Source organism: Lepidochelys kempii, chromosome 2, assembly GCF_965140285.1.
Source record: "Lepidochelys kempii isolate rLepKem1 chromosome 2, rLepKem1.hap1, whole genome shotgun sequence".
NCBI classification, from domain to species: Eukaryota; Metazoa; Chordata; order Testudines; family Cheloniidae; genus Lepidochelys; species Lepidochelys kempii.
Window position 1 is genome coordinate 35,029,593 of NC_136381.1, and position 27,312 is coordinate 35,056,904.

At 38.0% G+C, this 27,312-nt stretch overlaps 1 protein-coding gene across 5 annotated transcripts in view; it reads right to left on the reverse strand.

Moving 5' to 3' along the window:
• ZFPM2 (zinc finger protein, FOG family member 2) overlaps positions 1-27,312 on the reverse strand; it is a 445,067-nt gene that overhangs the window by 131,462 nt on the left and 286,293 nt on the right. For all 5 annotated transcript variants that reach the window (XM_073330330.2, XM_073330335.2, XM_073330336.2 and 2 more), the window contains one exon: positions 6,901-7,012. In XM_073330330.2, the coding sequence (XP_073186431.1) occupies positions 6,901-7,012 (112 nt within the window). The remainder of the gene's footprint in view (positions 1-6,900; positions 7,013-27,312) is intronic.

The following is a 27,312-nucleotide window of genomic DNA, read 5'->3' on the forward strand; positions in this document are numbered from 1 at the left end:
TTATACATGTACACTGCACACACACTCACTCTTATTTTTTTCCTGGCAACAGCATTTTACAATTTATCAGAGAGTTACAAAGAGAGAAATTTAAACACACACACTTTCACACACAAATAGCCAATAAGAAATCTGTAACATCATAGAAGGCATGTTTACCTAATAGAGGCTGTCCATGGGGACTAACATTCTCTCAACAGATACTGCATTCTGATTGTCTACACAGAACATAACAGTCTACATTTATACACATAGGGATTTAAACAAAATATGCTTTTAATAATATGTGAAAGAACACCTAGAATTCTGAAGTATATGCTCCAAGTTAACCTTTGGCCTATTAAACAATTTTCCCTTTGATCCACAACAAATAACTCATATCCTAATGCAGCAGCATTTAAACTCCTTAGAATATTTGAACTATGCCTCATTAGGGTTCCTGATGCTATGCCTCTGTACAGCAATTTAACATTGTGTTGTCTGAAATTTTAAAATGCATTTGCTACTGGAAAACTCACTTGCTGGAGAAAGATATGCCATTAAGAATTTCACAGAACAACCACAGGAAAGAAATCCTATGTCACTATCGAAAAAAATTAAAATTCGTCCTATTGTAAAGTGGCCTTCACTACAAAGGTAAAATAGACTAAATTTTCTTTAAACAAGAAAAGTTTATTAAAAATAATATTCAGTTCTGTATTGCAGAGTAACTTAGCCCTATTACAACAGTTGTATATCTTCAAAGCATTGTATACATATTAGGTAATTAGCTAATTAACTCCCATAGCACACTAGTGAGGTCAGTATAGAGGTATTATTTACAGACTAAGGCACATAAAGTTTAAAAGACTTACCCAAGGGCACACAGCAAGTCATTAGCAGAGCTGAGATTAGCACTCATGAGAGTCTGGTACCCAGTTCTGTCCCCTAGCCTATACTATTTTTTTAACAGTGCCTATTTATAAATTGGCTACATGGCACAATTTCATTGTGGGTATCCATCATTTTAACTGATCTCATCCTGTAAATCTACCCTAGCAGACTTGTTCACCATTATGATCAGAGAATAGACGTTTTGGGGCAGCTTTTAATAGTAACATCTGTTCGAACAACAAGCACCCAAGCCTTAGCTATGTGGTGAATCATTCCTCAGTAGATTTTTTTCTTTTCCACTTTTGTATTTACAAAAATAAAATGAAGCATTATTAGTTCTTACTCTAAGGCAACATCCTTTCTAACTGGGATTTTGTATTTTGTTTTAGACTCTCAGCTAGCAGTCACTGCAGTTTCACTTGTGGAGGAATACAGGTTTTCATGGTATTTAATACCACATATCAAACACTACTGGGGCAATTAACAATATCACTCTGTAGAATTATTTACAAACAAATCATTAATAATTTTTGAATAGCAGTGCGGTAAGAATGAATGTTTTTTCTGCTGCATCCTCTTAGTAATAACTAAGGGCATAAGCTACTCAGTAAGGCCAGGCAGAGAATGAAATAACATCAGTAAATCACTAACATAAATGTAAAAACAACGAATGCATAACATGAAATGAAATGACAGACGACTCAAGAAATATTTGAGTTGTTGCTGTACAACTGGGCCAGTAGATGGCTCTTTTTCAGTAGCTCTAAGGCCAGTCGGCCAATATTCCTGACCTCAAACCATTCCTGAAGAACATAGCCATTTGAATCAAAATTGTAGTTTTAAAAGCAGCCATCTTATGATCTTTGGTTTCATATACAAACATGCTCCACAGCTCCTACATGAACTTTAAACACCCTCAGTCTTATGCAACATAGCCAAGCGGCCTTAGATATATATTAAACATGTTGGTTTCACTGCATGGAGTTATCCTGTGGTGCTCTGCAATCAATTACTGTTATACCACCATCATTAATAATTTTCTTAATGAAAATGATTCTGTTGATCTCCGTTGTATTTTAATTATCAGAGTTAAGCATAATTACACTGCAGCTCTGAGCTGGCACGTAGACTCCTTTAGGGCGCAATTTTGTTTTAACACACTGATAATGTAATTTTACATTGTGTCAGTTGTTTAGTTATTATCCAGTCGTACAATTCCACTGTATTCCTGATAGCAGATAATAACCTTAGCACCTCCTATATCCTGAAGTCATTTAAAAAGCAATATTGGAATCTCACAACTAGCTAACTTAATCGCCTTATGATTTTATAATTCCCACAGCTAAATATTTGTACAGGCACCCTGTTTTAACAACGCCACTAAACATACAGTATCCATATGTTTCATATGAAAGTGAGAATGGTTTAAGTAATGCACCTAAAAATGTGTTTATGTGAGTGTGCATTGCAGTCTGTGCAACTGTATTTTGCACATTGTTTCTGTTCTCTTATTTTCAGTCCCATTTAATTTTCTTAAATTCCTAACAGAAGATTTCTACGTAATACCTCAGCCCTTTCTTAGCTTGTGGATGGATTCATAGATCCAATTTTATAGCTCTCCCAAATTTTTGCATAATCCTATGTTAGGCATGGCTGCTTCTCAAGTACACTAAGTTGCTATGAACATACAGTTCATGCATAAATACCATCTCGGTCTGTTTCAACAGCAGCTGTATTTTGAATCATTCAACCTCTATTGTTTGAAAGAACACATTTGCAAGTCTATGTAAAGCACAATTTTTAAAATCTGTTTTAAAATTTCTCTTATTATGTATTGGAGAGCTCTTACTGGATAGTTTATCTTTGTGGTTTCTAACTGATCATTAAAACAAATAAAACAGGACATTTTTGGATTTAAATTTAGTTTTAAAATAGTCTTCTCTTGTCTTTTAAACTAAGTTTACATTATACAAAAATAAGAAAAGTTTAAACGATCCGCAAAAAGGTATAGTTGCTTAAACTGTATTAATTGGATACTTTTTGCTTTCACCATTAGTCTTAATGCTGATGCACACATGACCTGAAAGGATACTAAATATCATTGCCTTCAAACCTTGAATGATTAGCTATTTTCTCACTCATAGTCTGACATACTGAGTATTATCTGAATGCACAGTTTAGTCAATGAGAGTTAAACAGAGACACCCAAACATTAAAAATACAAGCAAGCTATGCAAATGTCATAGGTCAGTATTTGGAAACTGAGTATGCATTCCACTATATAAACATAAAGAAGCCTATGTTTCCTATATCCAAACCTATATCTCTAAATAAACATATAAAATTCATGTTCACTCACCAAGCTCAAATACTACAGAAAATTTCCAAGGCAAAAAGGAGAGCTAGGTGACCTACTCCCATTGACTTTCGATAGGAGTTGAGCACCTACCTTCCCTTTGCACCTTTGAAAAACTCCCCTACACCTTCTATTTGCAATATGAACATTACTTTAATTATTACAGTCTCTAATGACCAGGCAATCAAGAATGCCATTCCTATGTTCATATAACATACGTGGGGCAAAACTCTGTTCTCAGATGCACACAAAACTAGAGATGTATGCAACTTCTAAGTGCAAAATTTGACCCTAAATTTTTAACATTAGCTGATTTTCAGAGATATTTTGCTCTTAGGAATGTGCCAGCTCAGTCTGCTCATCTTATCTTGAGTATACTGAGAATAACCTCTGACATGACCGAATCAGCCCACACTGGGTTTAGCTAACTACTTTCTAAAATGACAATGGGCAGTTAAGAAAAACAACCAAAACCGTCCAAAAAACTGCAACATAACATCAAATTACAACTTAATGACACCTAACACTATTATATTTGAAGTATTGACAGTATGGAAGACAGAAAGTCAACACAAATCAAAGCAATGTAATCCAAAATGTTGTAATGCAAATTGAAGAACGAAGCATTATTGTACTTATTTATTTTGAGAATATTATATTTGGCATTGTTTTAAAGTCCAGTCCCATAAGTCCTTCTGACTCAGAAAACCCACTGCATGCCATTGGTGTTCCGGGCACTGAGAATTTGCAGGATTGGGTGCTTAATGAACCACGGAATACCAACCCAAACTGTGCAGTGGGTAGAGAATGCAGTGAACATTCCATATATCTCTGATCTATTTTGCAAGTTCAATTAATGTAGTTGCAGATTTTTACCTTACAATTACCATTATGATTCAGAATTTTGTCACATATTTTTTGTAACAATATGTGTTTACATAATGCAGATGGGATATCAAAGTTTCTCTTGGCCAGTACAGAAGATACCTTGCAGTACAATTCCATAGAGCTACCCTTTCAATACTATGTGACCATGTATTGAAATATGAAATAACAAACATAATTTAAGTGAAATAGGGTGCATTTTAATTAAATGAACAATGTTTTCTTTCATTCAGAGTAACTGTACATCAAACTGAAACAAGTTTTCCTTATTCCAAACCCCTCCAAGTTACTATAGATGCGTTCATGTAGATAGTAATTTATCTGTATAATCAATTAGTTAATGTTTGTAAAATACTGTATATATACTAAGTACTATAATATTTACAGCAGGCTTAAAGACACTGTCTTATGGGAATTTTCAGAAGATATGTAAGAGTGAAATAAAATTCCTATCATAACAGAAGTTTCTACCACAAAACGTTTGTCCATGAAACAGGTTTAACACTATTCAAAGTAAATTGTGGTTTCAATGCATAAGAAGCTCTGCCATACCACACACACAATACTTCACAAATTTTCCCACTTGGGCAGTTCAACACAATGCTCCTAAGGAAGCATGACTGGATCCCCTTCTGTGGTATTTCAGGTATTGCAGGTTACAGAATTAATGTATTGGTCTTTTGTAATTAGAAAGAATTTGTAAGACCCTGGTGTGCAACTCATTTTGAACATGTTAATTCCCTTTTTTCAGTGTTTCAACTTTCAAAGGCTTGTGGCAGTTTAAAAGCAATCCTCTTATAAGTATATAAATTGCAATGATTATAGGAACAAGTTGTAATTGTTTCTAGTAAGTTTTTAGGAGTCTTTGATGTTATGATTAGTGTTTTGTGTGTTAATATATTGATATGGGTGCTTATTTGCCTGGATGCTGAAATGGTCACTAGGTTGTCGCAGTAAACAAATCTTTGATCTCAGTAGGTCTGTTTGGTTAGACATAAAACCTAAAAGAAATTAAACAAGAGCAGAACAAGTTCTGAAGTATTCACAAAGCACTGAGATTGGGAAATTGAACACAAGGATAGAGAATCATAGCTTTGCAACCAGATCTTGCCTGGGAAAGCCAAAACCAGCAACAGCTGATGGGTTGTTCCCATGCCATGTACTGCTTTCCTATAATACTGTAACGTATCCATTAAACATGGAGACATCATGTACATGGTTGCTGACTATACCACACACCTGGCGTTGTGGATTGTACTCAGACCCTTTTGATCCAAAAGTCTTTACATCTTGAGCTAAAATAGAGATTAAGTATGGGAATAATAAGATTTGTATCTAGGCTTGACAGGATTAGATTTTTATTGGTAAGTGTCAGTAAATACTGATTTCAACTGTACACACACAAACCAACTAAAAGATAATTCCATCAATAGTAACTGAAATGTACATATAGGCAAAGTAAGAAAAATGCTCTTGAGAACTTATTACAGGTTGATTTCAATATATTTACTTTGCATATTTTGACATATGATGTTGACAGTTTATGGTTTTTGTTGTGCTTTAGCAGTTATAAAGCTTTAACGTTTTGAATCTTAACAACTACTGTCATTAAATTATTATTGTCTGATCCCCCCATTGATTTCCCACAACTACAAATATTTAAATTGATAAAAATTGGGGGGGAAATTCTTACACCCCATTATTTTGCACAACTGTGAAAATGTAATTGATAAAATAGAAAAAATGCTTAAAAATAAACATTGATTTATCTGTTGAAATTATTTATATATATATGATGAATTCTGCCGAGCCTACTTATATAATTTTTGTGCGGCTGCAAAGCAGTCACACTCACTTGAGCAGGCCTGACATTCCATCCTGAAGGGGGCAGTGGTATGCATTTCATCCACGCATTACAATATGACGTCATGATACTCTATCTTTGCACAGAAAATTTACCAAAAATAACTTCAACATATTTTCATGTCACACTCTGGAATGTCAAAGGGAATGAGCCTGCAAGCTAGCTGCTGTTATTTTCTATTATCATGCAGACATGAATTCTTAATCTATGTAACGGTTTCAATGAAGTCCAAACTTTTCTAATTAACCACGACTCATGTGACAAGGTGGGTGAGGTAAAATCTTTTATTGGACCAACTTCTGTTGATGGGAGAGGCAAGCTTTCAAGCCACACAGAGCTCTTATTCAAGACCTTTCCCCAGACCTAAAGAAGAGCTGTGTGTGGCTCAAAAGCTTGTCTCTTTCACCAACAGAAGTTGGTTCATTAAACGGTATTACCTCACCTACCTTGTCTCTCTAATATCCTGGGACTCACACAGCTACTTCTACACTGCATGCAAGATTTCACGTAACAGTCTGCAGTATAATATGCCATGGAGCAATGCAAACTGATATGACATGTAAAAAAGCCAGGGAGAACTCACTTAGAGAGTATACACACAATATGGATCTAATATTTCCCATGAGGCCTTGACTCTGAGGGTGAAATGAGCATGATATTTTATATCTGGCATCTACCTGAGTAGTGGTGCCTCTCTGCTTCAAAAGCATTTAATATATTAGACAGAACATGGTGGTTTTATTATTAAAAGATAGCGAAATAATGTTATTTAAGATGTGAAGTAGGGGAATAAGAAATACTTATATACAAGGCAAGGGAAAAATACACTGCTCCAATTTGCTTTCTCTTGTGCAATGGGTATGTTTCCATGCTGTCATTAATTCCTTGCAAAGAAAGCAGAAGAAAATCAGCTTGTGTTTACCTTTGCTGTACACGATGCAGTTGTTTTTGTTGTCTTCTACTCCTTGCCAAGTCACATCCAGCAACCACTTGGGGCCAGCAGTCAGCACCATAGGGACTGGAGCCTTTGTCTTCTGTAGAAAGGATGATAACAAATAGATGCCATTTGCTTGTGTTATTAAGAACTTGAATAATAATAGTAATAATCATTTTATTTGCAAACAGCTAAATCTCCAAACTCATAAGCCAAGGTCTTATTCCCCAGCCTCAGGATATTTTTAAGACGATACAAGCAGTAAGGCTTTAGTGTTTTCACTGATCTGAATGGTGGAATTATTATCAAGGATTTTTTTGAATGATATTGGATCAGATCTCCAAGATTAGGCAGATCTCTGGTGGTTCAGAATTATAAAGGGAATGCAGATGACTTTTACAGCAAAGAGCCAAGTATTTAGAAGTGAACTTTAGACACATTGTACTTCATTATCAACAGGATCTCACTATTTCCTGAAACAGACAGGAAAGAATTTAAAGAATCAGTATCCATTTCAAAGACATGGCCTGGGTAACATTTATATTATAGTAGGAAATTATTCCAATTGGATAATGCAATTTCCCCCCATTTGCTAAGTGTTGATGTGCAATTTTACTATGGCTGAAATAATAATCATGCTAATGATTCACTACACAGGGTCTCAAAAAGTCTGTGAAAGAGGTAGTGTGAATGAATTTAAATCAGAGGAATTAAAGCATGATATCCCCAGTTCTGAAAGGCACAGAGAAGACACACACTCATAGTTTTAACAAAAATATATCCAGTGTACATTTTAGATTTTATACTCATAGGGTTTGGGATTTAAGAAAGTACAGTACAAGTACCCACATTATTTGCGCTTAACTCTTTTCATAAATCTAACAGCAAAAAACTGACTGATCTTGAATTTAGTAAGCCTTATCACGAGTGTCCTTTCATTGAGTGGTAGCGAAACACCACTTAGACTTTTATCATTCAGAGTGCTTGTCCTGTATATCAAGCATTATGAAACCACAACAGAGTATAGAGTACAATAAAAGGGTCTCAAGGTAATTTTTAACTGAAATTTTTTCATCTAGATATAATTCTGTCCAAGAGACTCCAACCCTTTCTCATATTTTCTCTGCTATCACTAATTCTCCAGTTAGTGCCAGTAATGGTTCACTTGAGATTTTCCAGTGATTTCAAATATCTAAGAAGCTGGAAAACCACGTGATGGCATGGAGATTCCAGATGCATTGATGTTTATTGAATATTATAGAAATTTACTGAACTATTTTAAGAGGTACAATTGAACTATTGTATGTACAATATATGGGTGCAGGCTACTTGCAAATAAAATGAGAAGATTATAAAGGATTTTATTTACATAAGAAAATATTATTTTATCTTATATGAATCCATACTGAATATCATAATACTTTTTATTGAAGACATATTGCCACTGCTATGATGATCAATATCCCCCACAACACACCTTTCAAGAGCCATGGGTTTTGCACTTGCCTCTCACAACACGTGGTGTACCTCATCCAGTGCACCAAATACCCCAAAAACAACGTGGGTGAAATCTGACAATCACAACGCTCTTGAATGAACTCACACAGAAATATGATAAAAGACAAAAACACTATCACCTGTGAGTGAACACTTTTCAGAAAGCAATCACTCCATATCTCATCTCTTTGTCCTCATCCTCAAAGTAAACTTGCACAACACCTTCAAAGTCACGAAAAAACATGGGCTCAGCAGAGACACTGGTTGTAAGACTCAGTACAACAATTTGTAACCTACTAACCCTCCTTTGTCCTCTGACTGCAGATGTGCTAATTTCCCACTTCATTTTAATTGGTATCCCGCAATATGTGTTAACCAGTTATGCTTAGCAATCTATCCCACCTTGTATTTAGCTGTGACACTCTGAAGGCATGTCTAAATTAGACAAAGGTTTCTAACCATCAGAGGAGTGAAGTTCTGGAACAGCCTTCCAAGGGAAGCAGTGGGGGCAAAAGATATATCTGGCTTCAAGACTAAGCTTGATAAGTTTATGGAAGGGATGATATGATGGGATAGCCTAATTTTGGCAATTAATTGATCTTCAACTATTAACGGTAGATATGCCCAATGGCCTGTGATGGGATGTTAGATGGGGTGGGATCTGAGTTACTAGAGAGAATTCTTTCCTGGGTGTCTGGCTGGTGAGTCTTGCCCACATGCTCAGGGTTTAGCTGATTGCCATATTTGGGGTCGGGAACGAATTTTCCTCCAGGGCAGATTGGCAGAGGCCCTGGGGGTTTTTTGCCTTCCTCTGCAGTGTGGGGCATGGGTCACTTGCTGGAGGATTCTCTGCACCTTGAAGTCTTTAAAGCACGATTTGAGGACTTCAATAGCTCAGACATAGGTTAGGGGTTTGCTACAGGAGTGGGTGGGTGCGATTCTGTGGCCTGCGTTGTGCAGGACGTCAGACTAAACTATCATAATGGTCCCTTCTGAACTTAAAGTCTATGATTCTATATACCTTGGGCTCTAGGACCCTGCGAGGTAGGAGAGACTCAGAGCTCAGGCTCCAGCCTGATCCAAGAAGTCTACACACCAGTGAAACAGACCTGCAGCCTGAGCCTCCTGAGCCTAGGGTGACCAGATGTCCCGATTTTATAGGGACAATCCTGATATTCTGGGCTTTGTCTTATATAGGCACCTATTACCCCCCATACCCTGTCTGATTTTTCACACTTGCTATCTGGTCACCGTACCTGAGCTTAAGTTGGCTGGCACAGGCCAGCCGTAGGTTTTTCTTTGCTGCGCAGACATACCCTGAGTACCTCTTCCAGACCTGAAGAAGAGCTCTGTGGTGTACCTCAAAAGCTTGGCTCTTCCACCAACAGAAGTTGGTTCAATAAATGATATTACCTCATCCATCTTGTCTCTCTCATAATATTTTTTGACCTTCTTTGGTTGGCTTTGATTGTATCACTGTACAGAACTCTTGTACTGAATCTAATATTCTTTTGTTTATATGTATTTTATCTTTCATATTCTCTATGTAAATGTTCATCCATAGGTTTTTACTTTTTCCATGTGTGCTATATTACATTATTTGCTTGTCCAGACTAACAACTGGAACAAATACAAATACGGAGGGAAACAAATAGAAAGAAATGTTTCTAGAAGTGACCTAAAGAAAACTAGTGATAACAAATACATTAAATGTGGTAGGATTATAAATAGAAACAATGTGGCCGACTTTTAAGAATTGTTTCTAGTCCTGCAAAACTAAGATATACAAATGCAGAAGTTGTGGCTAGTATGTACCTTATGTGGGGTACTGTGATGCAAATTTTATCTTCATTACATAGATTTGGAATATGGATTTAAAGCAATGATTTGATTTGACTAGTTGAGATTTTTTGATTATGTTATGCCCCTATTTAAATCACTAACAAGCCATATGTATGACAACACCAGTTATGTAATCAGAGCATGCCATTTAAATAACGATCCTGCAAATAGACATTATATAAATGACACATGCAGGAAGAAACCACAGAAGAAAGAAGGAAAGACAATCAAATCATTAACCCCTTCCCTCTACTATTGTAAACAAATATGAGCCTGATTTTCTTTCACACTAAAATAGCTTTACACTGCTGTGGCGATGAAAAATGCTCTTTGCATACATAAGAATCATGCCCATATGTGTTTAAAATCACTGCAAGCTTTAGCAGCAAAGTCAGCCTGGGATGGCCATGATTGCACAGCCATGAGGAGGTTTTGTGAGTTAGGGCCTGTTCCTACAAGGTGCTTAGTACCTTCCATTTCCATTGCAGTCAATGGGAACTGAGTGTGTTCAGCAGCTCGTAGAATCAACTTCCGGTTTAAGTTCACATTGTTGTTTGCACACTTATTCATGGTCTCGGGTTGCCCCAGAAGTAATCAAAAGGTAGAATAAATCTATTCAGGCAATAGTCCTTGCCAAGTAGATAATACATTAAACAGACAAATAAAAGAAAGGCCTATTTTAAGGTACAGTCCAAGTTTAAACAAAAAGAAGGCTTCTCTTATCCAGTACGAGCAGAAAAGGACACACATTTACTGTTCTCCAAGTTTCCCAGCTTCCACTTCCACAACTCTCCTGTCTTTTCTCTTTTCAGACATCTGACCTTTCATTCCTTTCCTCCTCACCTATACTTTCTGTTGTGCCTCAAGTGGCTGTTATTATTATTTGCATTAAAGTTGTGCCTAGAGGCCCCAATCAATATCAGGGCCTATTTGCGTTTGACATAGCAAGACACAATTCCTGCCCCCAACAGTTTATAATTTAAATAGACAAGACAGGTGAAGGGTGAGAGAAAGGAAGTTCTATAACCCCATTTACTGGCCTCGTGAAGGGGGCGGGAAGCTGTAGCTGTGATATCTTGATTTTGGTAAGGTTCATTCCATAAATGAACTAGGGAAATGTGGTCTAGATGAAATTACTATAAGGTGGATGCAAAACTTGTTGAAAAACCAAACTGAAAGCGTAGTTATTAATCGTTTGCTGTCAAACTGGGGGAACATATCTAGTGAGGTTCTGCTGGGGTCTGTCCTGGGTCTGTCCTGTTCAATATTTCCATTGATGGAGTGAACAGTATGCTTATAAAATTTGCAGATGATCCCATGCTGGGAGGGAGTGTTAGTCCTTTGCAGGATAGGATTAGAATTCAAAATCACCTTGACAAATTGATGACCTGGTCTGAAATCAGCAAGATGAAATTCAATAATGACAAGTGCAATGTACTAGACTTAGGAAGGAAAAATCAAATGCACAATTACAAAGTGGGGAATCATTAGTTAGGCAGTAGTATTAGCAAAAAAGATCTGGAGTTAGAGTGGATCACAAACTGAATATGATTAAAAAATGTGATGCAGTTGGCTAATAACGTCCTGGGGTGTATTAACAGGAGTGTTGTATGTAAGACACGGGAGGTAATTGTCCTGCTCTATTCAGCACTGGTGAGACCTCAGCTGAAGTACTGTGTCCAGTTCTGGGCACCACACTTTAAGAATGATGTGGACAAACTAGTGAGAGTCCAGAGGAGAACAAAAATTATAAAATGTTTAGAAAACCTGACCCATGAGGAAAGGTTAAAAAAACTGGGCCTGTTCTGTCTTGAAAAAAAGAAAACACAGACTGATAATAGTTTTCAAATATGTTAAGGGTTGTTATAAAGAGGACAGTGATCAGTTGTTCTCCATGTCCATGAAGGTAGGACAAGAATCAATGGGTTCAGTCTGCAGCAATAGAGATTCAGTTAGATATTAGGACAAGCTTTCTAACTATAAGGAGAGGTAAGCACTAGAATAGGCTTCCAAGTGTGGTTATGGAATCCCAGACATCGGAGGTTTTTGAGAACTGACTGGACAAACAGGGATGGACTAGTTATACTTGGTCCTGCCTCAGCATGAGTGCCTGGAATAGATGACCTCTGGAGGTTCCTTACAGCCCCACATTTCTGGGTTTTTACAGAGGGAGAAAAGACACACATTCAACTTACGTGATGTGCCCATCACCACACAGGAAATCTATAACAGAGCTGGGAATTGAACCCAACCCTCTCTCCTGTGCTTTAATCATAGAGCCATTCTTCCTCTGGCTAGCTGGAAGCCCAATCCCAGGCTAGTAACAGTATCTGCGAGACCAAAAGACATAGTACTAAGGCTGGTGCCTAATCTGCTCCTATACTGCATCCATGCACCCCAGCACACGCTGAAAGCCGTTAGTCAGATCAGAGTCTACTTTGCCGTCAGCCATGGCACTTTATTGCTTAAAGGTTTTCTTGAGCTTAAGAAACCGAACTGGAAGCATTAAAATAACTCCCAGGTGACCTGTTTAAGTAAAGCTTGAAATTGGTTGAGCTGTCTGTGAATGGTTGCTGAGTACCGCAGCTGGGCTGGAGAGGAAACAGGGTGTTTCTCTTTAAAGTTCTGCCACTTGAGAAGAATCGGTGGGCAAACCTGAAAGGAATTTGCCATGTTCCTGTCCTAACTCTGAGCCAAGCTATACAGATATGTAAATTAACTTCTTTTTATTTGAAAGTGAAACTTCACAAGTCCCCAACCACCTATAAAGCTTGGGAGAGGTATAACTTCTCTCTGAAGAAATTCTTTATTACCGTATTCTTTAGTACCGTATAATAGCCATAAGAGGTGGCCACATGTTCATGTTCATCCTGGGCCACTGTAGTATTTTTTAGGGGGCTGGCACTAAAAGGTTAGCAAATTCACAATGCACTTAAGATGCTCACAATAACACAGAGTATACGACCTTGTTGTAGCCTATTGCTCTGTAAGAATTGAAACATGTTTACCTTTTCAAAAAGGTTCTTTTTCCTAAAATGGTTAAAAGTAAAAGACCAGAGTCCAAGATAACAAGAAGCTTTGGTTAAATCAATCATGCCTTTATCACCTCAAGCTTAGACTACTGCAATGTGCTATACCTGAGGCTACATTTTAAATCAGTTTGAAAGCTGAAGCCACCCACTTGTAAAGCAGGATATCTCACCTTAAGCGTGTTACACCAATGCTTTTAGAATCTGCACTAAATGCCTATAGGCTACTAGGTGGAGTTTAAGGTTTTGGTTGTGACCTATGGAGCTCTAAATGGCCTGGAACCTGTCTATTTGAGAGACCACTTCTCTGCCTTTGCCACACTGGGGGTCTCTTGGTTTAAAGCAGAAGGAACTGCTGGCAAGGCAAGGTGTTCTCCATGAGGGCTCTTCAACTTTGGAACTTGATCCATCCTTGCACCAAAATAATCGGAATGTGTTGACTTTCAGGTTATGCTACAAAGATCACTGTTGCTTGAACTTCTGGGGAGACGAGTACTGACTGGGGTAATACCAGGGGAAAGAGGAACATTCTTTAATCTTTTTACTGTAAGGTTTTAGCACATCATTGCTGGTATATGAAGAACTTTGCTGTTGGATTTCCCTTTATGTTACAATTTGAGTTTTTAACTCAATATTTTTAAAGGGTGTCTATAGTCTGGGAGAGGTGCCTTTTTCTGTTGTTACAAATCTATAGAAATAAATGAATTAAATAAAAATTGACTGCACTGGCTCAGAGTCTCTGAATAAACCCAAATGTAGTCTGTTCTACATACATTTCATAACAGTAGGATAAATGTGTAGGACTGCTGAAAAAGACCTCAACAATCAAATTAAACATTATTTCCCCCGCAAAAAAGAATTGTAGTATAAATTATTCAAGAAGCTTACATGGTCATTCTATCTACATCCAAAGGAACACAAACAGGGATTCCTCAACATGCCTTGAACCCAAATTGACCATACAACGGGAATCTTGAGTTTCAATAAAGATGGAGTATCACAGAACGGAAATATTGTTTACTATTCATGCTACATAGAAGCAAAGGTTCTTGAATACTTTGTACCTGAGAAAGCTATTTCAGCTAAAGGTCTCATATTCATACAAACCACAATCAGACAAATTTGACAAGGACAAACAGGATCAAAAGTTTGATCTCTTAGGGAACAATTAGAATCAGCTAATGAGGATAAAAGAGGTCAAGCAGACATCCACTTTTCACTAACCTTTTGAAGTAACTGGACAAACAAAGGGCGGTAACCCTCAATAAATGTTTATACTTGAGTCAAGAGGTTAATGGAGATAAAAATACCCGGCACAGAGATCTGAGAATAGTTTTACATTCCAACCTAAAAGGAATCAGTGCTGGCAAGGTAATGTTAGATAGATTCTTTCTTGCATTTAGCTTACAAAGATTTCTAACAATGGATGTGTGCAGCATGGCAGAAATTTGAAGAAACCTAAGTCAAAAGACATTTTGTCATAAGCATGCAGTATGGAATCCAGGAAGTTCTGGTATCAGAAAAAGGGAGGTTAAACTGTTTTATGAGAAGCTGTGTGACAGGAAATAAAAGATAGTGAAGTTAATGTCTAGTAAGTCAGTATAACATGATGGCAATGTCCTGGGAATGCCCTTCTAAAGGGTGTTCAGCATTATCTGAGAGGATGTACTGTTCACTGAAATGCCACTATATCCAAGGCAGGCTCCAGGCACCAGCGAACCAAGCAAATGTACAAAGGCGGCAGGACATCGGGCTCTGGGGCGGCAATCTGCACTCGGCGGCATGGGGAATTCGGCGGCCGCACTATCACTCCGCCTCCGTGTTGGGCAGCAAGGTTTTTGGTTTTTTTTTTTTTGCCACTTGGGGTGGCAAAAATGCTGGAGCCGGCCCTGACTATATTGCTAACATTTATTTTATTTTCCGCATCCAGTACAGGGCTCTGCAGTGTCAAAAATACCTTAAAAAGGCTAGATCTCTTTAAAGCATCCTCACCAAATTGTGGAACATGCTGAGAACAGCAGAGGATTAGGGGCCTCATTTCTAGTTCTCTTCTGCTCCAACCCAAACAGATTTCTGTTATATTTTGCTAAAAATCAAATCAAACCAAATTTGTAATGGCAACCATAGTAAATCTCCTGGAGATTTTGGGTTCCCATAAATGGTAATACGGAAGATAATTCTTTCTACAGAATCTTCTTGGCCCAAGAGAAAGTTCTGATGCCCCTCAGCACTGTACTTTCTACAGACAATTACAAACAACACTGTACTGAAAGAAGAGCTGTAAATATCCCTCAGGTGCCTCCAGATATGAACTCAGGTCTGTTAAAATGTCAGTTAATAAATACATATGTGTTTCTACTTCAAAATTCAATTCAAATTCAATCCAATAGCCACCAGGATGGTGTATCACTGACACTCTGACCCTGCAGAACTCCTCCCCCACCCAGTGACACTAAAGTCACCTTTAGTAAGTCACTGTACCCAGCAAAGTAAAGTATAAAAAGCAAAGGCATATAAACTCATCAAATCATTTCAGCTGGAAGGGATCATCTCATACCATCCTCCAGGCAGTAAAAGGATAGATTTAAATAGTTCTAAGAGATTCCTAATAGATTGATACTTATTCCAGCAACATTGGTGATTTTACCACATCACTTCAGCTCCCCATAGTTAGAGCTCTATACTGTACTACCAAGGACATGTTGCATCTATCCCAGTCCAATTCCTCATCAGTAAATCTACTATGAAATCATTAGCTCTTAAAAATTACATAGATTGAATTCAGACAGCCACATCACAACAACTCAGTGTACAAATAGACCTGCTCTTCTTTGTGAATTATTCTTGTGAGGAAGAATGGACACTCCCCGGAATACTGATATCTGGTGCAAAGTCCTTCTCCATGGAGATCAGTTTCCAAAAAGCATGTATCTAAAGGGATTCACTGAAGACCAGTGCTGACTGCATGGAAGACCATAGCCTTTAAATTGAAATATGCCCTCCCCTTCACTACTTTGCTTTGGCTGCTTGGCAGCATGGCTTCAGCTGGAGCTTTCCCAGTGGAAATGGGAACAGGTTTGCATTGGGAAGCATGCTGTGGGCAGCAGCCACTTGCCTTCAGCTACTCACAGATTTCACTGCTAACTGAACTCCTGGTCAGAGCATTTGTGGGGTTTATGAGCGTGCCAGGAGGTGGCACTCCACACTTCCATTTGTGGAAGTGTGGAGTGCCAAGTGTGGAGTGCAAGTGTGGAGTGCAAATCCAGACACACATCTGTGTCTGGATTTGCAGACACAGACTCCCTTCCTATCACTCAAGATTTGGAGTATAGGCAATGATCTCTAGTGTTATGGCTCCACGCTACATGCTGACAGGCACAGTTTAAGGAACAGGTATGACAGTCCCTAGCCTATGGTCACAGGTCCTGGAGTCATGTAATTACATCAGTATCTTAGATTTCACTACAAAGAAAAAAATTTCTAGACCTCATGGTTGTGAGGAAAAAGTAACCTAAATGTAACTGATGCAGTCATGTCTGCCTGACTCTGCAGACTACCTGGAATAATATCTCTGATAGGTGTGACCCCACTTGTGAGGGGACTTATGATGGGGTCCTCAGAATCTCTTTGGTGGGCTAATTCCAAGACCCACCATAGGGAGCTTTGGCAACATTACTCCAGCAGAGGAGTGTGTGCGCAGAAAGAACAGAAGAGTGCAGCTGGTACTGCCCAATCACATTAGCAGATATACCTTGGCTGCTTGGGTAAGCACTGAGGTGCCCCTTGCTGATATCCCTGCTGTTACTAGCCACAGGACGTTGAAGCTGCACCGGGAGAAGGACACCCCCATGTCAACTCCCAGCCTTTCTCGAAGGGGAGGAAGGTTTGCCACCACTGGCCACAAATTGAAGGTGGAGCCATGGACAGCCCATGTAATGCACCCTCTTGACAAAACACGGTGCCATCACTATGAATATTTGAAAACCTGCTGGTCCTGAAAAATCTTGCATCATCCTGAGACCCAAAAAATACTCGATTTGGCTGCCATTTAATTTGGAATTCCTCCAGTCTGAGGAGATAGACTCTTTAGAGGTTACATGACAATTTTTCATGACAATACAAATGAGGATCGGCTGTGCTCACAGACACTGTTGCCAAATCAAAGCTTTAAAAGTTTCAAAAGCAAAAATGAGTATACACAGATGGAATCCTAAAAGACAGCTGGGATTCCCTGCAACAGAGAAATCCTGCATTTTACCCCAAGGGATCATTACTTGTCAAGTGGCAAAACTGTACAAACACTTCAACATACTTGCAGGAGGCTGAAACAGACAAAAGAAATTCTCACACCAAAATATTCATTAACTATATTTCTACATTGCATATATAGCCTTCCATTTGAGGATTTCAAAATACCTTCCAAACATCAATAAATATGTCTGTCAATAAATATGTCTGTCAGGTTGCACCTCTACTGCAAATTAAATGCAAGAGAGATTGAGAAATCCTTCTAACATTACCTTGCCAGAACTGATTCCTTTCAGGTCAGTATGTAAAACTAGTCTCAGATCTCTGCTGTTTAGGTACCATGCAGTAGTTGCCATTAAAAAGCAGCAGATATTGTACCTTTCACACTCTGCACATGAAAATGCAGCAGATATTGGTGCCTGTCATAAATATAAAGGGAAGGGTAAACCCCTTTGAAATCCCTCCTGGCCAGGGGAAAGCTCCTCTCACCTGTAAAGGGTTAAGAAGCTAAAGATAACTTCGCTGGCACCTGACCAAAATGACCAATGAGGAGACAAGATACTTTCAAAAGCTGGGAGGAGGGAGAGAAACAAAGGGTCTGTCTATATGCTGGTTTCTGCTGGGGATAGACCAGGAATGGAGTCTTAGAACTTTTAGTAAGTAATCTAGCTAGGTATGTGTTAGATTATGATTTCTTTAAATGGCTGAGAAAAGAATTGTGCTGAATAGAATAACTATTTCTGTCTGTGTATCGTTTTTGTAACTTAAGGTTTTGCCTAGAGGGGTTCTCTATGTTTTTGAATGTAATTACCCTGTAAGATATCTACCATCCTGATTTTACAGGGGGGATTTCTTTATTTCTATTTACTTCTATTTTTTTATTAAAAGTCTTCTTGTAAGAAAACTGAATGCTTTTTCATTGTTCTCAGATCCAAGGGTTTGGGTCTGTGGTCACCTATGCAAATTGGTGAGGCTTTTTATCGAACATTTCCCAGGAAAGGGGGGGTGCAAGTGCTGGGAGGATTGTTCATTGTTCTTAAGATCCAATGGTCTGGGTCTGTAGTCACCTAGGCAAATTGGTGAGGCTTTTTACCAAACCTTGTCCAGGAAGTGGGGTGCAAGGTTTTGGGAAGTATTTTGGGGGGAAAGATGCGTCCAAACAGCTCTTCCCCAGTAACCAGTATTAGTTTGGTGGTGGTAGCGGCCAATCCAAGGACGACGGGTGGAATATTTTGTACCCTGGGGAAGTTTTGACCTAAGCTGGTAAAGATAAGCTTAGGAGGTTTTTCATGCAGGTCCCCACATCTGTACCCTAAAGTTCAGAGTGGGGGAGGAACCTTGACAGTGCCTGTTTGGGTCCTTGTGAGATTTAGGGGGTAAAACTCCAACAGGCACAGCACAAAATTCACAACCCATGGGGAAGGGTATTTAAGGTGGTTTTGTAGACCACCTTTGCATCCTCCTGACCCTGGGCTGGAGTGACCCCGATGTAATTAGCCTCCCAGCCCCACCAATAAGCCACAGTGGTTCCTGGAATCTCCACAGTGATATGTGTGGCAACCCTGCTCGGACATGCCAGGGCTTGTGAGGGGATCCTCAGAATGCACCTTTCAGCTGCCTTCCACAATTCCTGTATCAGAACAATTCTGCCCCGGCTAGAACTGGGGGCTTTACAGCTCCTTTACAACACTCTGGTCCTTTTACCTGGCATAAAGTGGCTGGAACAGGGGTGAGGATCTCATCTAAGGGATGCACTGGTTATTAATGTAAGGTAGAACTCTTTTGTCATATGGCTGTCCTTCTCATAACATGAATATGGTGGAACATGTATATAGTATTGTCAACCCAAGCATTCAAAAATCATGAGTCAGGCCCCCAAAGTAATGAAATTGTCTTAAAATCGAGCGATTTTACAAAAACAATTAATTCTGGGTTCTTTATAGTTGCCTTCTGGTTTTTGAACCTTAGGGTCATGTTTTTAAGCTTTTTCTCTACAACCATGAGGGTTAGAAGCTTACTTAAAAAACAAGACAACAATAACAACTCTGCAATTCTCACATATTCACATGACTCTGGAGCTGGAACTTTAAAAAAACACCCATTGCCATGAGACACATGGTAATATAGTGGAAGTTGGCAACACTTTTTTGGTGTTCTAGTGTGCCTTTTCATTTTACTGTGGAGCTGAATATTTTTGATTGCTTGTCATCGTTCACTGTATCTCTCACAATATGTACACCATTGGTGAAAATACTGTTCTAGAGATGATAAGCATGCACCAGTACAGATGAAATAAGACTGTGTGCAGTACTATTAGAAAAAGTACAATATAGAGCTGCTTGCACACATTCACACTGAGTCATCTGGGCATTTCTTTTAGTACACTAATGAATTACCTTAATTGCTATGGTGTATTGTCCTTCCTGAGAATTGGAAATGCATTCCTATTATCCACATATTTTCAGACTTTACTATATGTCTACCTGTGACCCAAGAACCTCTTAATGCCAACTAATAAGGGGGTGCAGTGGGGTTACAGGATCTCCTGATTCTGGTATGCACATTCAGGTTCACTAAAGAGGTCTAGAATGAAAGTCTCAAATGAAAGAGGTCTCAAATCATGTCACACTGGTCATCAATATCATTGTGAAATGCATGTATGAATACTATGAAAGGAGTTAGGCATATATACTGAGAATATGTTCTTAATGTCTGTGTATGAGAGTTGATCGCCTGCAAAGGTGAAAAACAGGGTTTCTCTCAAACAAGAGATATTTTGCCATGTAAACTGAGTATTGTCTCTTTCACACTGAATGCCCCATCACCAATCTGAACTGAACGCAAATGAAGGATTATAACAATTTCAGAAAGAAACAAATAAGAAGAGAAATACAGCAGGGGGAAAGAACCTTATCTTGATGAGCACTTCAAAAGTTTGCTTTACTATATTTGCGGGCAGAGAAAACACCCAGGCACCCTTCACCAAGTAAGTAAACTAACAGTGTTTTTGCTTCGTGAAAAACATGTCTCAACCACGGTTGATTAAAAACGCTGGAGAACTTTGGGTGAGATACGCCTCTTTAGACAAGAGGTTAATCTGTTGGTTAACTTTAGTCTCTAGAAAGCGTGTTATGATTTTGTATCATATGTAAAGATTTGTTTCCAATATTCTTACTGTCACTTGAACCTCTATTCTTTGAAAGTAAACTTATTCTTCTGTTCAGTATAAATATCTCTAAGTGCTGTGGTGTTAAGCAATATAATGGTCCTGAGTTGAATCTTAAAAGCTGGTGTGAGCTGTTCCTTTGAGAAGAGCAGACCTGTGAGAGTTCAGTGGATAAGGGGCTGGACACTGCAGGGAATGCTCCGAGTACTCAGAGTACTCACCCTATCACTATTGTACTGAAAGAGAAAGGGTGTGGGAGCCTGGTAGGCAACACTTGTACTGCCAGAGGCTGGTGTTTTCAGGGAACTGATCTACAGCAGGCAGAGATAAAATTGCTTCACGTTAAGGGAAGGTTGTGGTGAGGTGCCTTATAATACTGGGTACCCTTGGGGAGTGTCACATCACCCACTTCAGCAGATACCTCAACTCTTTTCAGGTTTGCCAGAGGAGAAGACAAAGCTTTTTTATTAACTGCGTGAGCGCTCAACTTATTCTGCTTCTACTCTGGCTTCTTTAAACATCTAGTTCACAGTGGACATGTTCAGAGACTAAATGCAGGGATTTTCATAGTCACTCCCTGCAAGTAACTTGACACCCACCTTTGGATTAGACTCAATAGAGATGATTCACGTCTGAGTTGGTTGTAATGTAATAGACAATCTGAAATGTTCTGTTCTCAAGAAATCATTCACTGTTTTTGGAGATAATGACAGGTGTTTTTGCAGCATTTGGGTTAATATTGCCTCTTCCTAATGTCCATCTATCCTCACTGACACCATCCACAATGATTGCTGGTCCTGTTGTTCTTATAATTGCATTGGGATGACAGGGTGCAGTTCTCACCCTTCTGTTTTGTAGTAACTTTTGAATATCTTTTTCTTTGTACACTTTTTTACTCCAAAAGGAGTACTGTTTCTGTGTAGTCTTAGTCTCCCTTTTAAGTTTCTCAGTTTTTGTAGGTTTTATTTTTGAGAAATTTATTAAAAATATGAAATATATATAGCTAGATTAAGCATTCCATTACCAGGCACTGAATGTGGTAAAGTTATCTTCCAAATAATTAGATAATATTTGTATCTGAACATGTAAAAACACCAGGTAAGTACTATTTTCAATTATATATTATTATTACTGTGTTTGAACCTAAGAGCATTGTGTTACTTCATGCAAACTGTATACATTCTGGGATGGGAGAGTCTGAATGGGAGAAGATCAGATTTTAGCAATAGTGAAAAATAGTTGAATTTTTAATTTTAATTGTAACCAAATAATAGTAGAAGGTGGATTTTTTTCTGTACATAAGGTAGAGCAATGCTTAAAGCAATATGTCATTGCAGGACTATTCCATTTTCATTTTCAAAACATATTAAGAAGTCATTAGAAAATAAATATTTAATACATATGGATTGCACTAGGCCTCTGTGTCTAGGTAGGACTAGATTACTATGTAACGCTCTGGACCTTAGGCTCTGCACCATGTCTGATGCAATACCAAGGCTTCAATGTTGCTCAGATTAAATACAATGTGCCCACTAAATACAATGTCAAAACTCCCACTAACTTCAGTTGAATAGGACTAGGGATAGAATATCTGAATTTTCTCTGGTTTTACCTAAATATATTTTTCCATTAGTGAATGTATATTTGTACTAGATTTCTTTTAAAATCAGGTATTATGTTTACTAAAAGCAAGTATAGTAATTTAAAATATCAGTGTAAGTTTAACAAATAATTCACTAATCAGACTTCTATAAATATGATTAATTATTTAAAGCCAGTTAAAGCACCACAGTTTAATTCATTTTAAGATTACACTTGACATATTTGAAAATCCTAATGCAGATTTTATTGCCCACACCTACCCTTTTTGTGCTAATGCACTAGACATAATGAATCATTCTAATTTGGATGAAAGGACCACACAACATTGCTGCAATCCTTTAGAGAATTAAGGCTCAATTCTGATCTTCTATATTTATGAATGCGTATTTTGGATTAGGGCACCTATCTGTACATCTGCTGAGTCTCAAGGGCTGTATACTTTGCTAAGTATTCTGACCTTCCAATGTACTATTTCACATGTGGTCATGGGATATGAGGAGATTTGATTATGTCTGTATTTTAACATTAATTTAATACATAGCTATGGAATAAAATCTAATTTCCCCCTCATATCTGCATGCATAAAAATTTCAGCACTACTAAGTGTGCCCTTATATATTCTTTACTTAGTGTGTATGTCTGCAGGTGGAAGGAACTCAAACACCCTTTTGGGGCGATGTAAAACCAAGGAGAATCTCCTTAGAATGGCTTTAGAAAATCAGCTCCTCCTGTCCATAAAAATAAGTTTAAATTATCTTCTGTGAGTCTGCTGTTGCACTGTTACACTATGCATGATTCTTGTCTGCTCATGGAAAAAAAGAAGTGCATTCATCTTCCATTAGTGATTTTCAATGTTATTTTAAGCTTTACTATTTATAGTTATTATTAAGATGAACTGTTTTGCATATTTGTAAAATCTCATTATAAATTATATTAATAAATATAATTCTGAACTAAATTCTGTTCAATTCAAAAAAGAGTTTTTTATTTTCTGAGTGAAAGCAGATTCACTTATATGGACAAAGTAAAATGTGATCATCATATTTTCCCATCCTTAATCAATTAGACTTCTCTGGTATACACATCATTTGTTCATGTTATTACCTGCAAATCTGAAATAAAAAGGAAATTTGCCACTGACTTAAAGAGTAAAATATTTGGCCATTATTATTAATACCTCACTATATATTACAGTACATCATAGCAGCAGTTTTCTATCCTTCTCTCCACTTCCTCAGTCCACTGTATAGATTTTGAATAATTACGTGACTGTATTACTCTTGTGGATTAGCACTGGGATCCTAGAAAAAATAATTTTGAAAATTCTGTGATCTTTATTACTGATGAAGATTATCGAATTGTTTAGCTCCGGATCATGGGTAATATAACTATAGTATATGTTTATTACGATTATAGAAGGTTTAGGCCAAAAACTGACTGACCAAAGTTAGCACCTCTGTTTTGCAAACTGGCTCTCTTTTTTTGTTCAGTTTGAGAATATATCTAATTAAGTCATTTTTCTTCAGTTCCGTTTAAAGGATGTGTACTCCTTACTGTTGCCACACAAAGTGAAAATGTGCTTCTCTGAGTTGCAGAAAAGATACTGATTATGTGTAACTTGAATGTTTAGAGCTCTGTGTGATATAGCTCTCTCATTTAAATTACTGCAGTCTATTAAACATTTGATATATAACATAGAACTATAACTAACCAAGTTTGCATTACAGTTTTGAGGAAATGGTGAAGGTCCTTCACTGGGACTAGAGAGAATAGTAAGGAGTCCAGCATTCGGACTGGTGGTTATAAGGTTCTGGTTCCAGTAAGATTCAACAAACAGCTCAGATCAAAATCTAAAGTGCAGGAAAGCAGCCTGTAGCTTCGAGATTAGCTTTCTCACACTATTTCTGAGTTAAGCCAGCACAAACATCATCATGAATGCATAATTATGATTATGCACTACAGTATGCATAATAGATCTTAACATCTGGAAACAAAGAAGTAGCATAGGAATGCCATTTTCAGGCTTTTGGTTTTGAGCACAATGAACCAGGGTGTGGGGGGTGACAGACTTTTTGTAAATACCGGTAAATATTATTGCAAGAAAACATCTTTTATTTGGAAAATCCACTCTGACATTGGCAAATCCTGTTATAGTTAAAAGGAGTTTAAAAATGGAAAATATGTTTATATTATGTAACAAACTTTAACTTGAAAATAACAATAAACCAGAAGACAAAAATATTTTAAAGTGTTCAAGCAAACTATCAGTCTGTCTATTTGGAATAAGCAGCAACAGAAAAACATGGACAACACTTAGCAAATTGTTTGAAAATAGTTTAAACATTCAGAGGGATGTTTTCCTCAGAACCTAATCAGTTTTTGGAATTCTCTGTCCCAGGAGGTTCGGTACTAACAGACTCTACTTTAACAGAATTCAAGAAATAAAATAGACAATTATATGGGTCCCGAACAAGAACATCAGAATGGCCATACTGGGTCAGACCAACTGTCCATCTAGCCCAGCATTCTCTCTTCTGACAGTGCCCGCTGCCGAATGCTTCAGAAGGAATGAACAGAACAGGGAAATTTATTGAATGATCCCCTGATGTCCAGTGTCAGCTTCTAGCTGTCAAAGGTTTAGGGACCCAACCATCTTGGCTAATAGCCATTGATGGGCCTATCCTCCCTGAACTTACCTAATTCTTTTTTAAATCCAGTTATACTTTTGGTCTTCACAACATCCCCTGGCAACAAGTTGACTGTGCACTGTGTGAAGAAGTACTTCCTTCTATTTTAAATCTGCTGCCTGTTAATTTCATTGGGTGACCCCTGGTTCTTGTGTTACATGAAGAGGTAAACAACACTTCCTTATTTACTTTTTCCACATCATTCATGATTTCATAGAACTCTTAATATATTCTGCCTCAATCATCTCTTTTCTAAATTGAACAGTCCCAATCTTTTTAATCTCTCCTCATATGGAAACAGGCCCATACCTCTAACCATTTTTGCTGTCCTTTTCTGTACTTGTTCTAATTCTAACATATCTTTTTTGAGATGGGGTGACCAGATCTGCATGAAGTATTCAAGGTGTGGGCATACCATGGTTTTATATAATGGTATTATGATATTTTCTGTCTTATTAGCTGTTCCTTTCCTAATGCTTCCTAACATTCTGGTTTTTTGACGGCCGCAGCACATTGAACAGATGTTTTCAGAGAACAATCCACGATGACTCCAAGAACTCTTTCTTGATTGGTAACCACTAATTTATTTTGTATGTATAGTTTAAATTATGTTTTCCAGTGTATCTTATTTTGCATTTATCAACACTGAATTTCATCTGCCATTTTGTTGCCCAGTCACCTGGTTTTGTGAGATCCCTTTGAATCATTTTGCATCAACTTTGTACTTAACTATCTGGAGTAATTTTGTGTCATCTGCAAACTCTGCCATCTCACTGTTTACCCCTTTTTCCAGATAAATTTATGAATATGTTGAACAGCACTGGTTCCAGTACAGATCCTTGGAGAATCTCGCTATTTGCCTCTCTACACGGTGAAAATGGACCATTTATTCCTACCCTTTGTTTCCTAACTTTTAACCAGTTACTGATCCATTAGAGGACCTTCCCTTTTATGCCATGACTGCTTACTTTGCTTAAGAGCCTTCGGCAAGAGACCTTGTATCTCAGGATTAAACGGGATTAGTGGTAAAGGATGATGTTCTTGCTTATACTGGTCTAGATGAGCCTCTTCACTTATGTGGGAGCAAAATCCTCTGGAAATGCTGCATAGAATTTGGAAAATAGACCTGGGGTTCTATGGCATACTTCTTTCAAGCTAACTTAAGACCCTTTATGCCAAATTAATGCTGGTCCTCGGTCTGCTGAGTATGTTCCTTTAGGGCAGCTGCTCCCCAGCTCCAACACCTCCTTACATGCCTTTTAATGTGTATAACGCCTCTCTGTGGGTATGTCTACACTTGGGGCTAGGGCAAGATTCCCAGCTCAAGAGAACATATGCATTCTAGCTCTTGCTGAGCTAGTGCAATAAAAACAGAGTGTAGCTGAGGCACTGCAAGCTAAGCTTGTCTCAAATATATGCCTGTCAGAGACTGGGCAAGAACTCTGTCCCACCACTTGCCCTGTCTACACTCTATTTTTATCGCAGTAGCTCAATGAATGCTAGATGAGTATGTTTCCTTGAGCTGGGATTCACACCCCCAGCTTCAAGTACAGACATACTCCACTATGCTCCTAAATCCATGCACAGGTGCTAAATAAAAGTGGCCTGATTTTCAAAGATGCTGAGCACCCACAAATAGCACTAAATTTTTGCCCTGTTCTGAAAAGTGGGGTTTGTTTTCATTAGTAAAATGAAAACCCACTCTGAGTAAAATGAACTGGGTGGGGATGAGTTTGCTGATGTCTTTATGCAGACCTATGGTACTGTAGATTGACCTAAGATAATCAACTTTTCATGCTGGCTTCAGACAGAACAATATTTTACTACCTAGGGCTATTTCTCCTGTCACTTTCAACAGAAGTGAAACCAGGTCACTTTCAACAGAAATGAAATCACGCTCCTGGGCCAAAATTTTCAAACCTGGCTGCCTATAATAAGGCTTCCAAATCTAAATTTAGGTACATAAAATAAATGTAGGAAATAAAAGGAGCCTGATATTCAAAGTTTCTGAGAGTTTACAACTCACACTGAAGTCAATGGGAAATGCAGATGGCAACTAAAAGTCCCTTTCCAAGACACATGTCACATAGCTGCCTGGTTTATTAGTGGCTAATAAACCAAGCAGCTTCAGAATTATGAAGAACCAGGAGATTTTAGGATAGTGAAGGCTTGTGAAAATTACTGAGTGAGAATCATAGATGGCCCGGTTATCATTGTAGAAGTTAGTAAAACTTTACCACAGAATTTCCCTTGTTCTTGCAACAAAAATTGGTCTTAAAATGTTGTAGAATTCCAGCAATTCTATCTGTTTCAAACTATTATTATATAT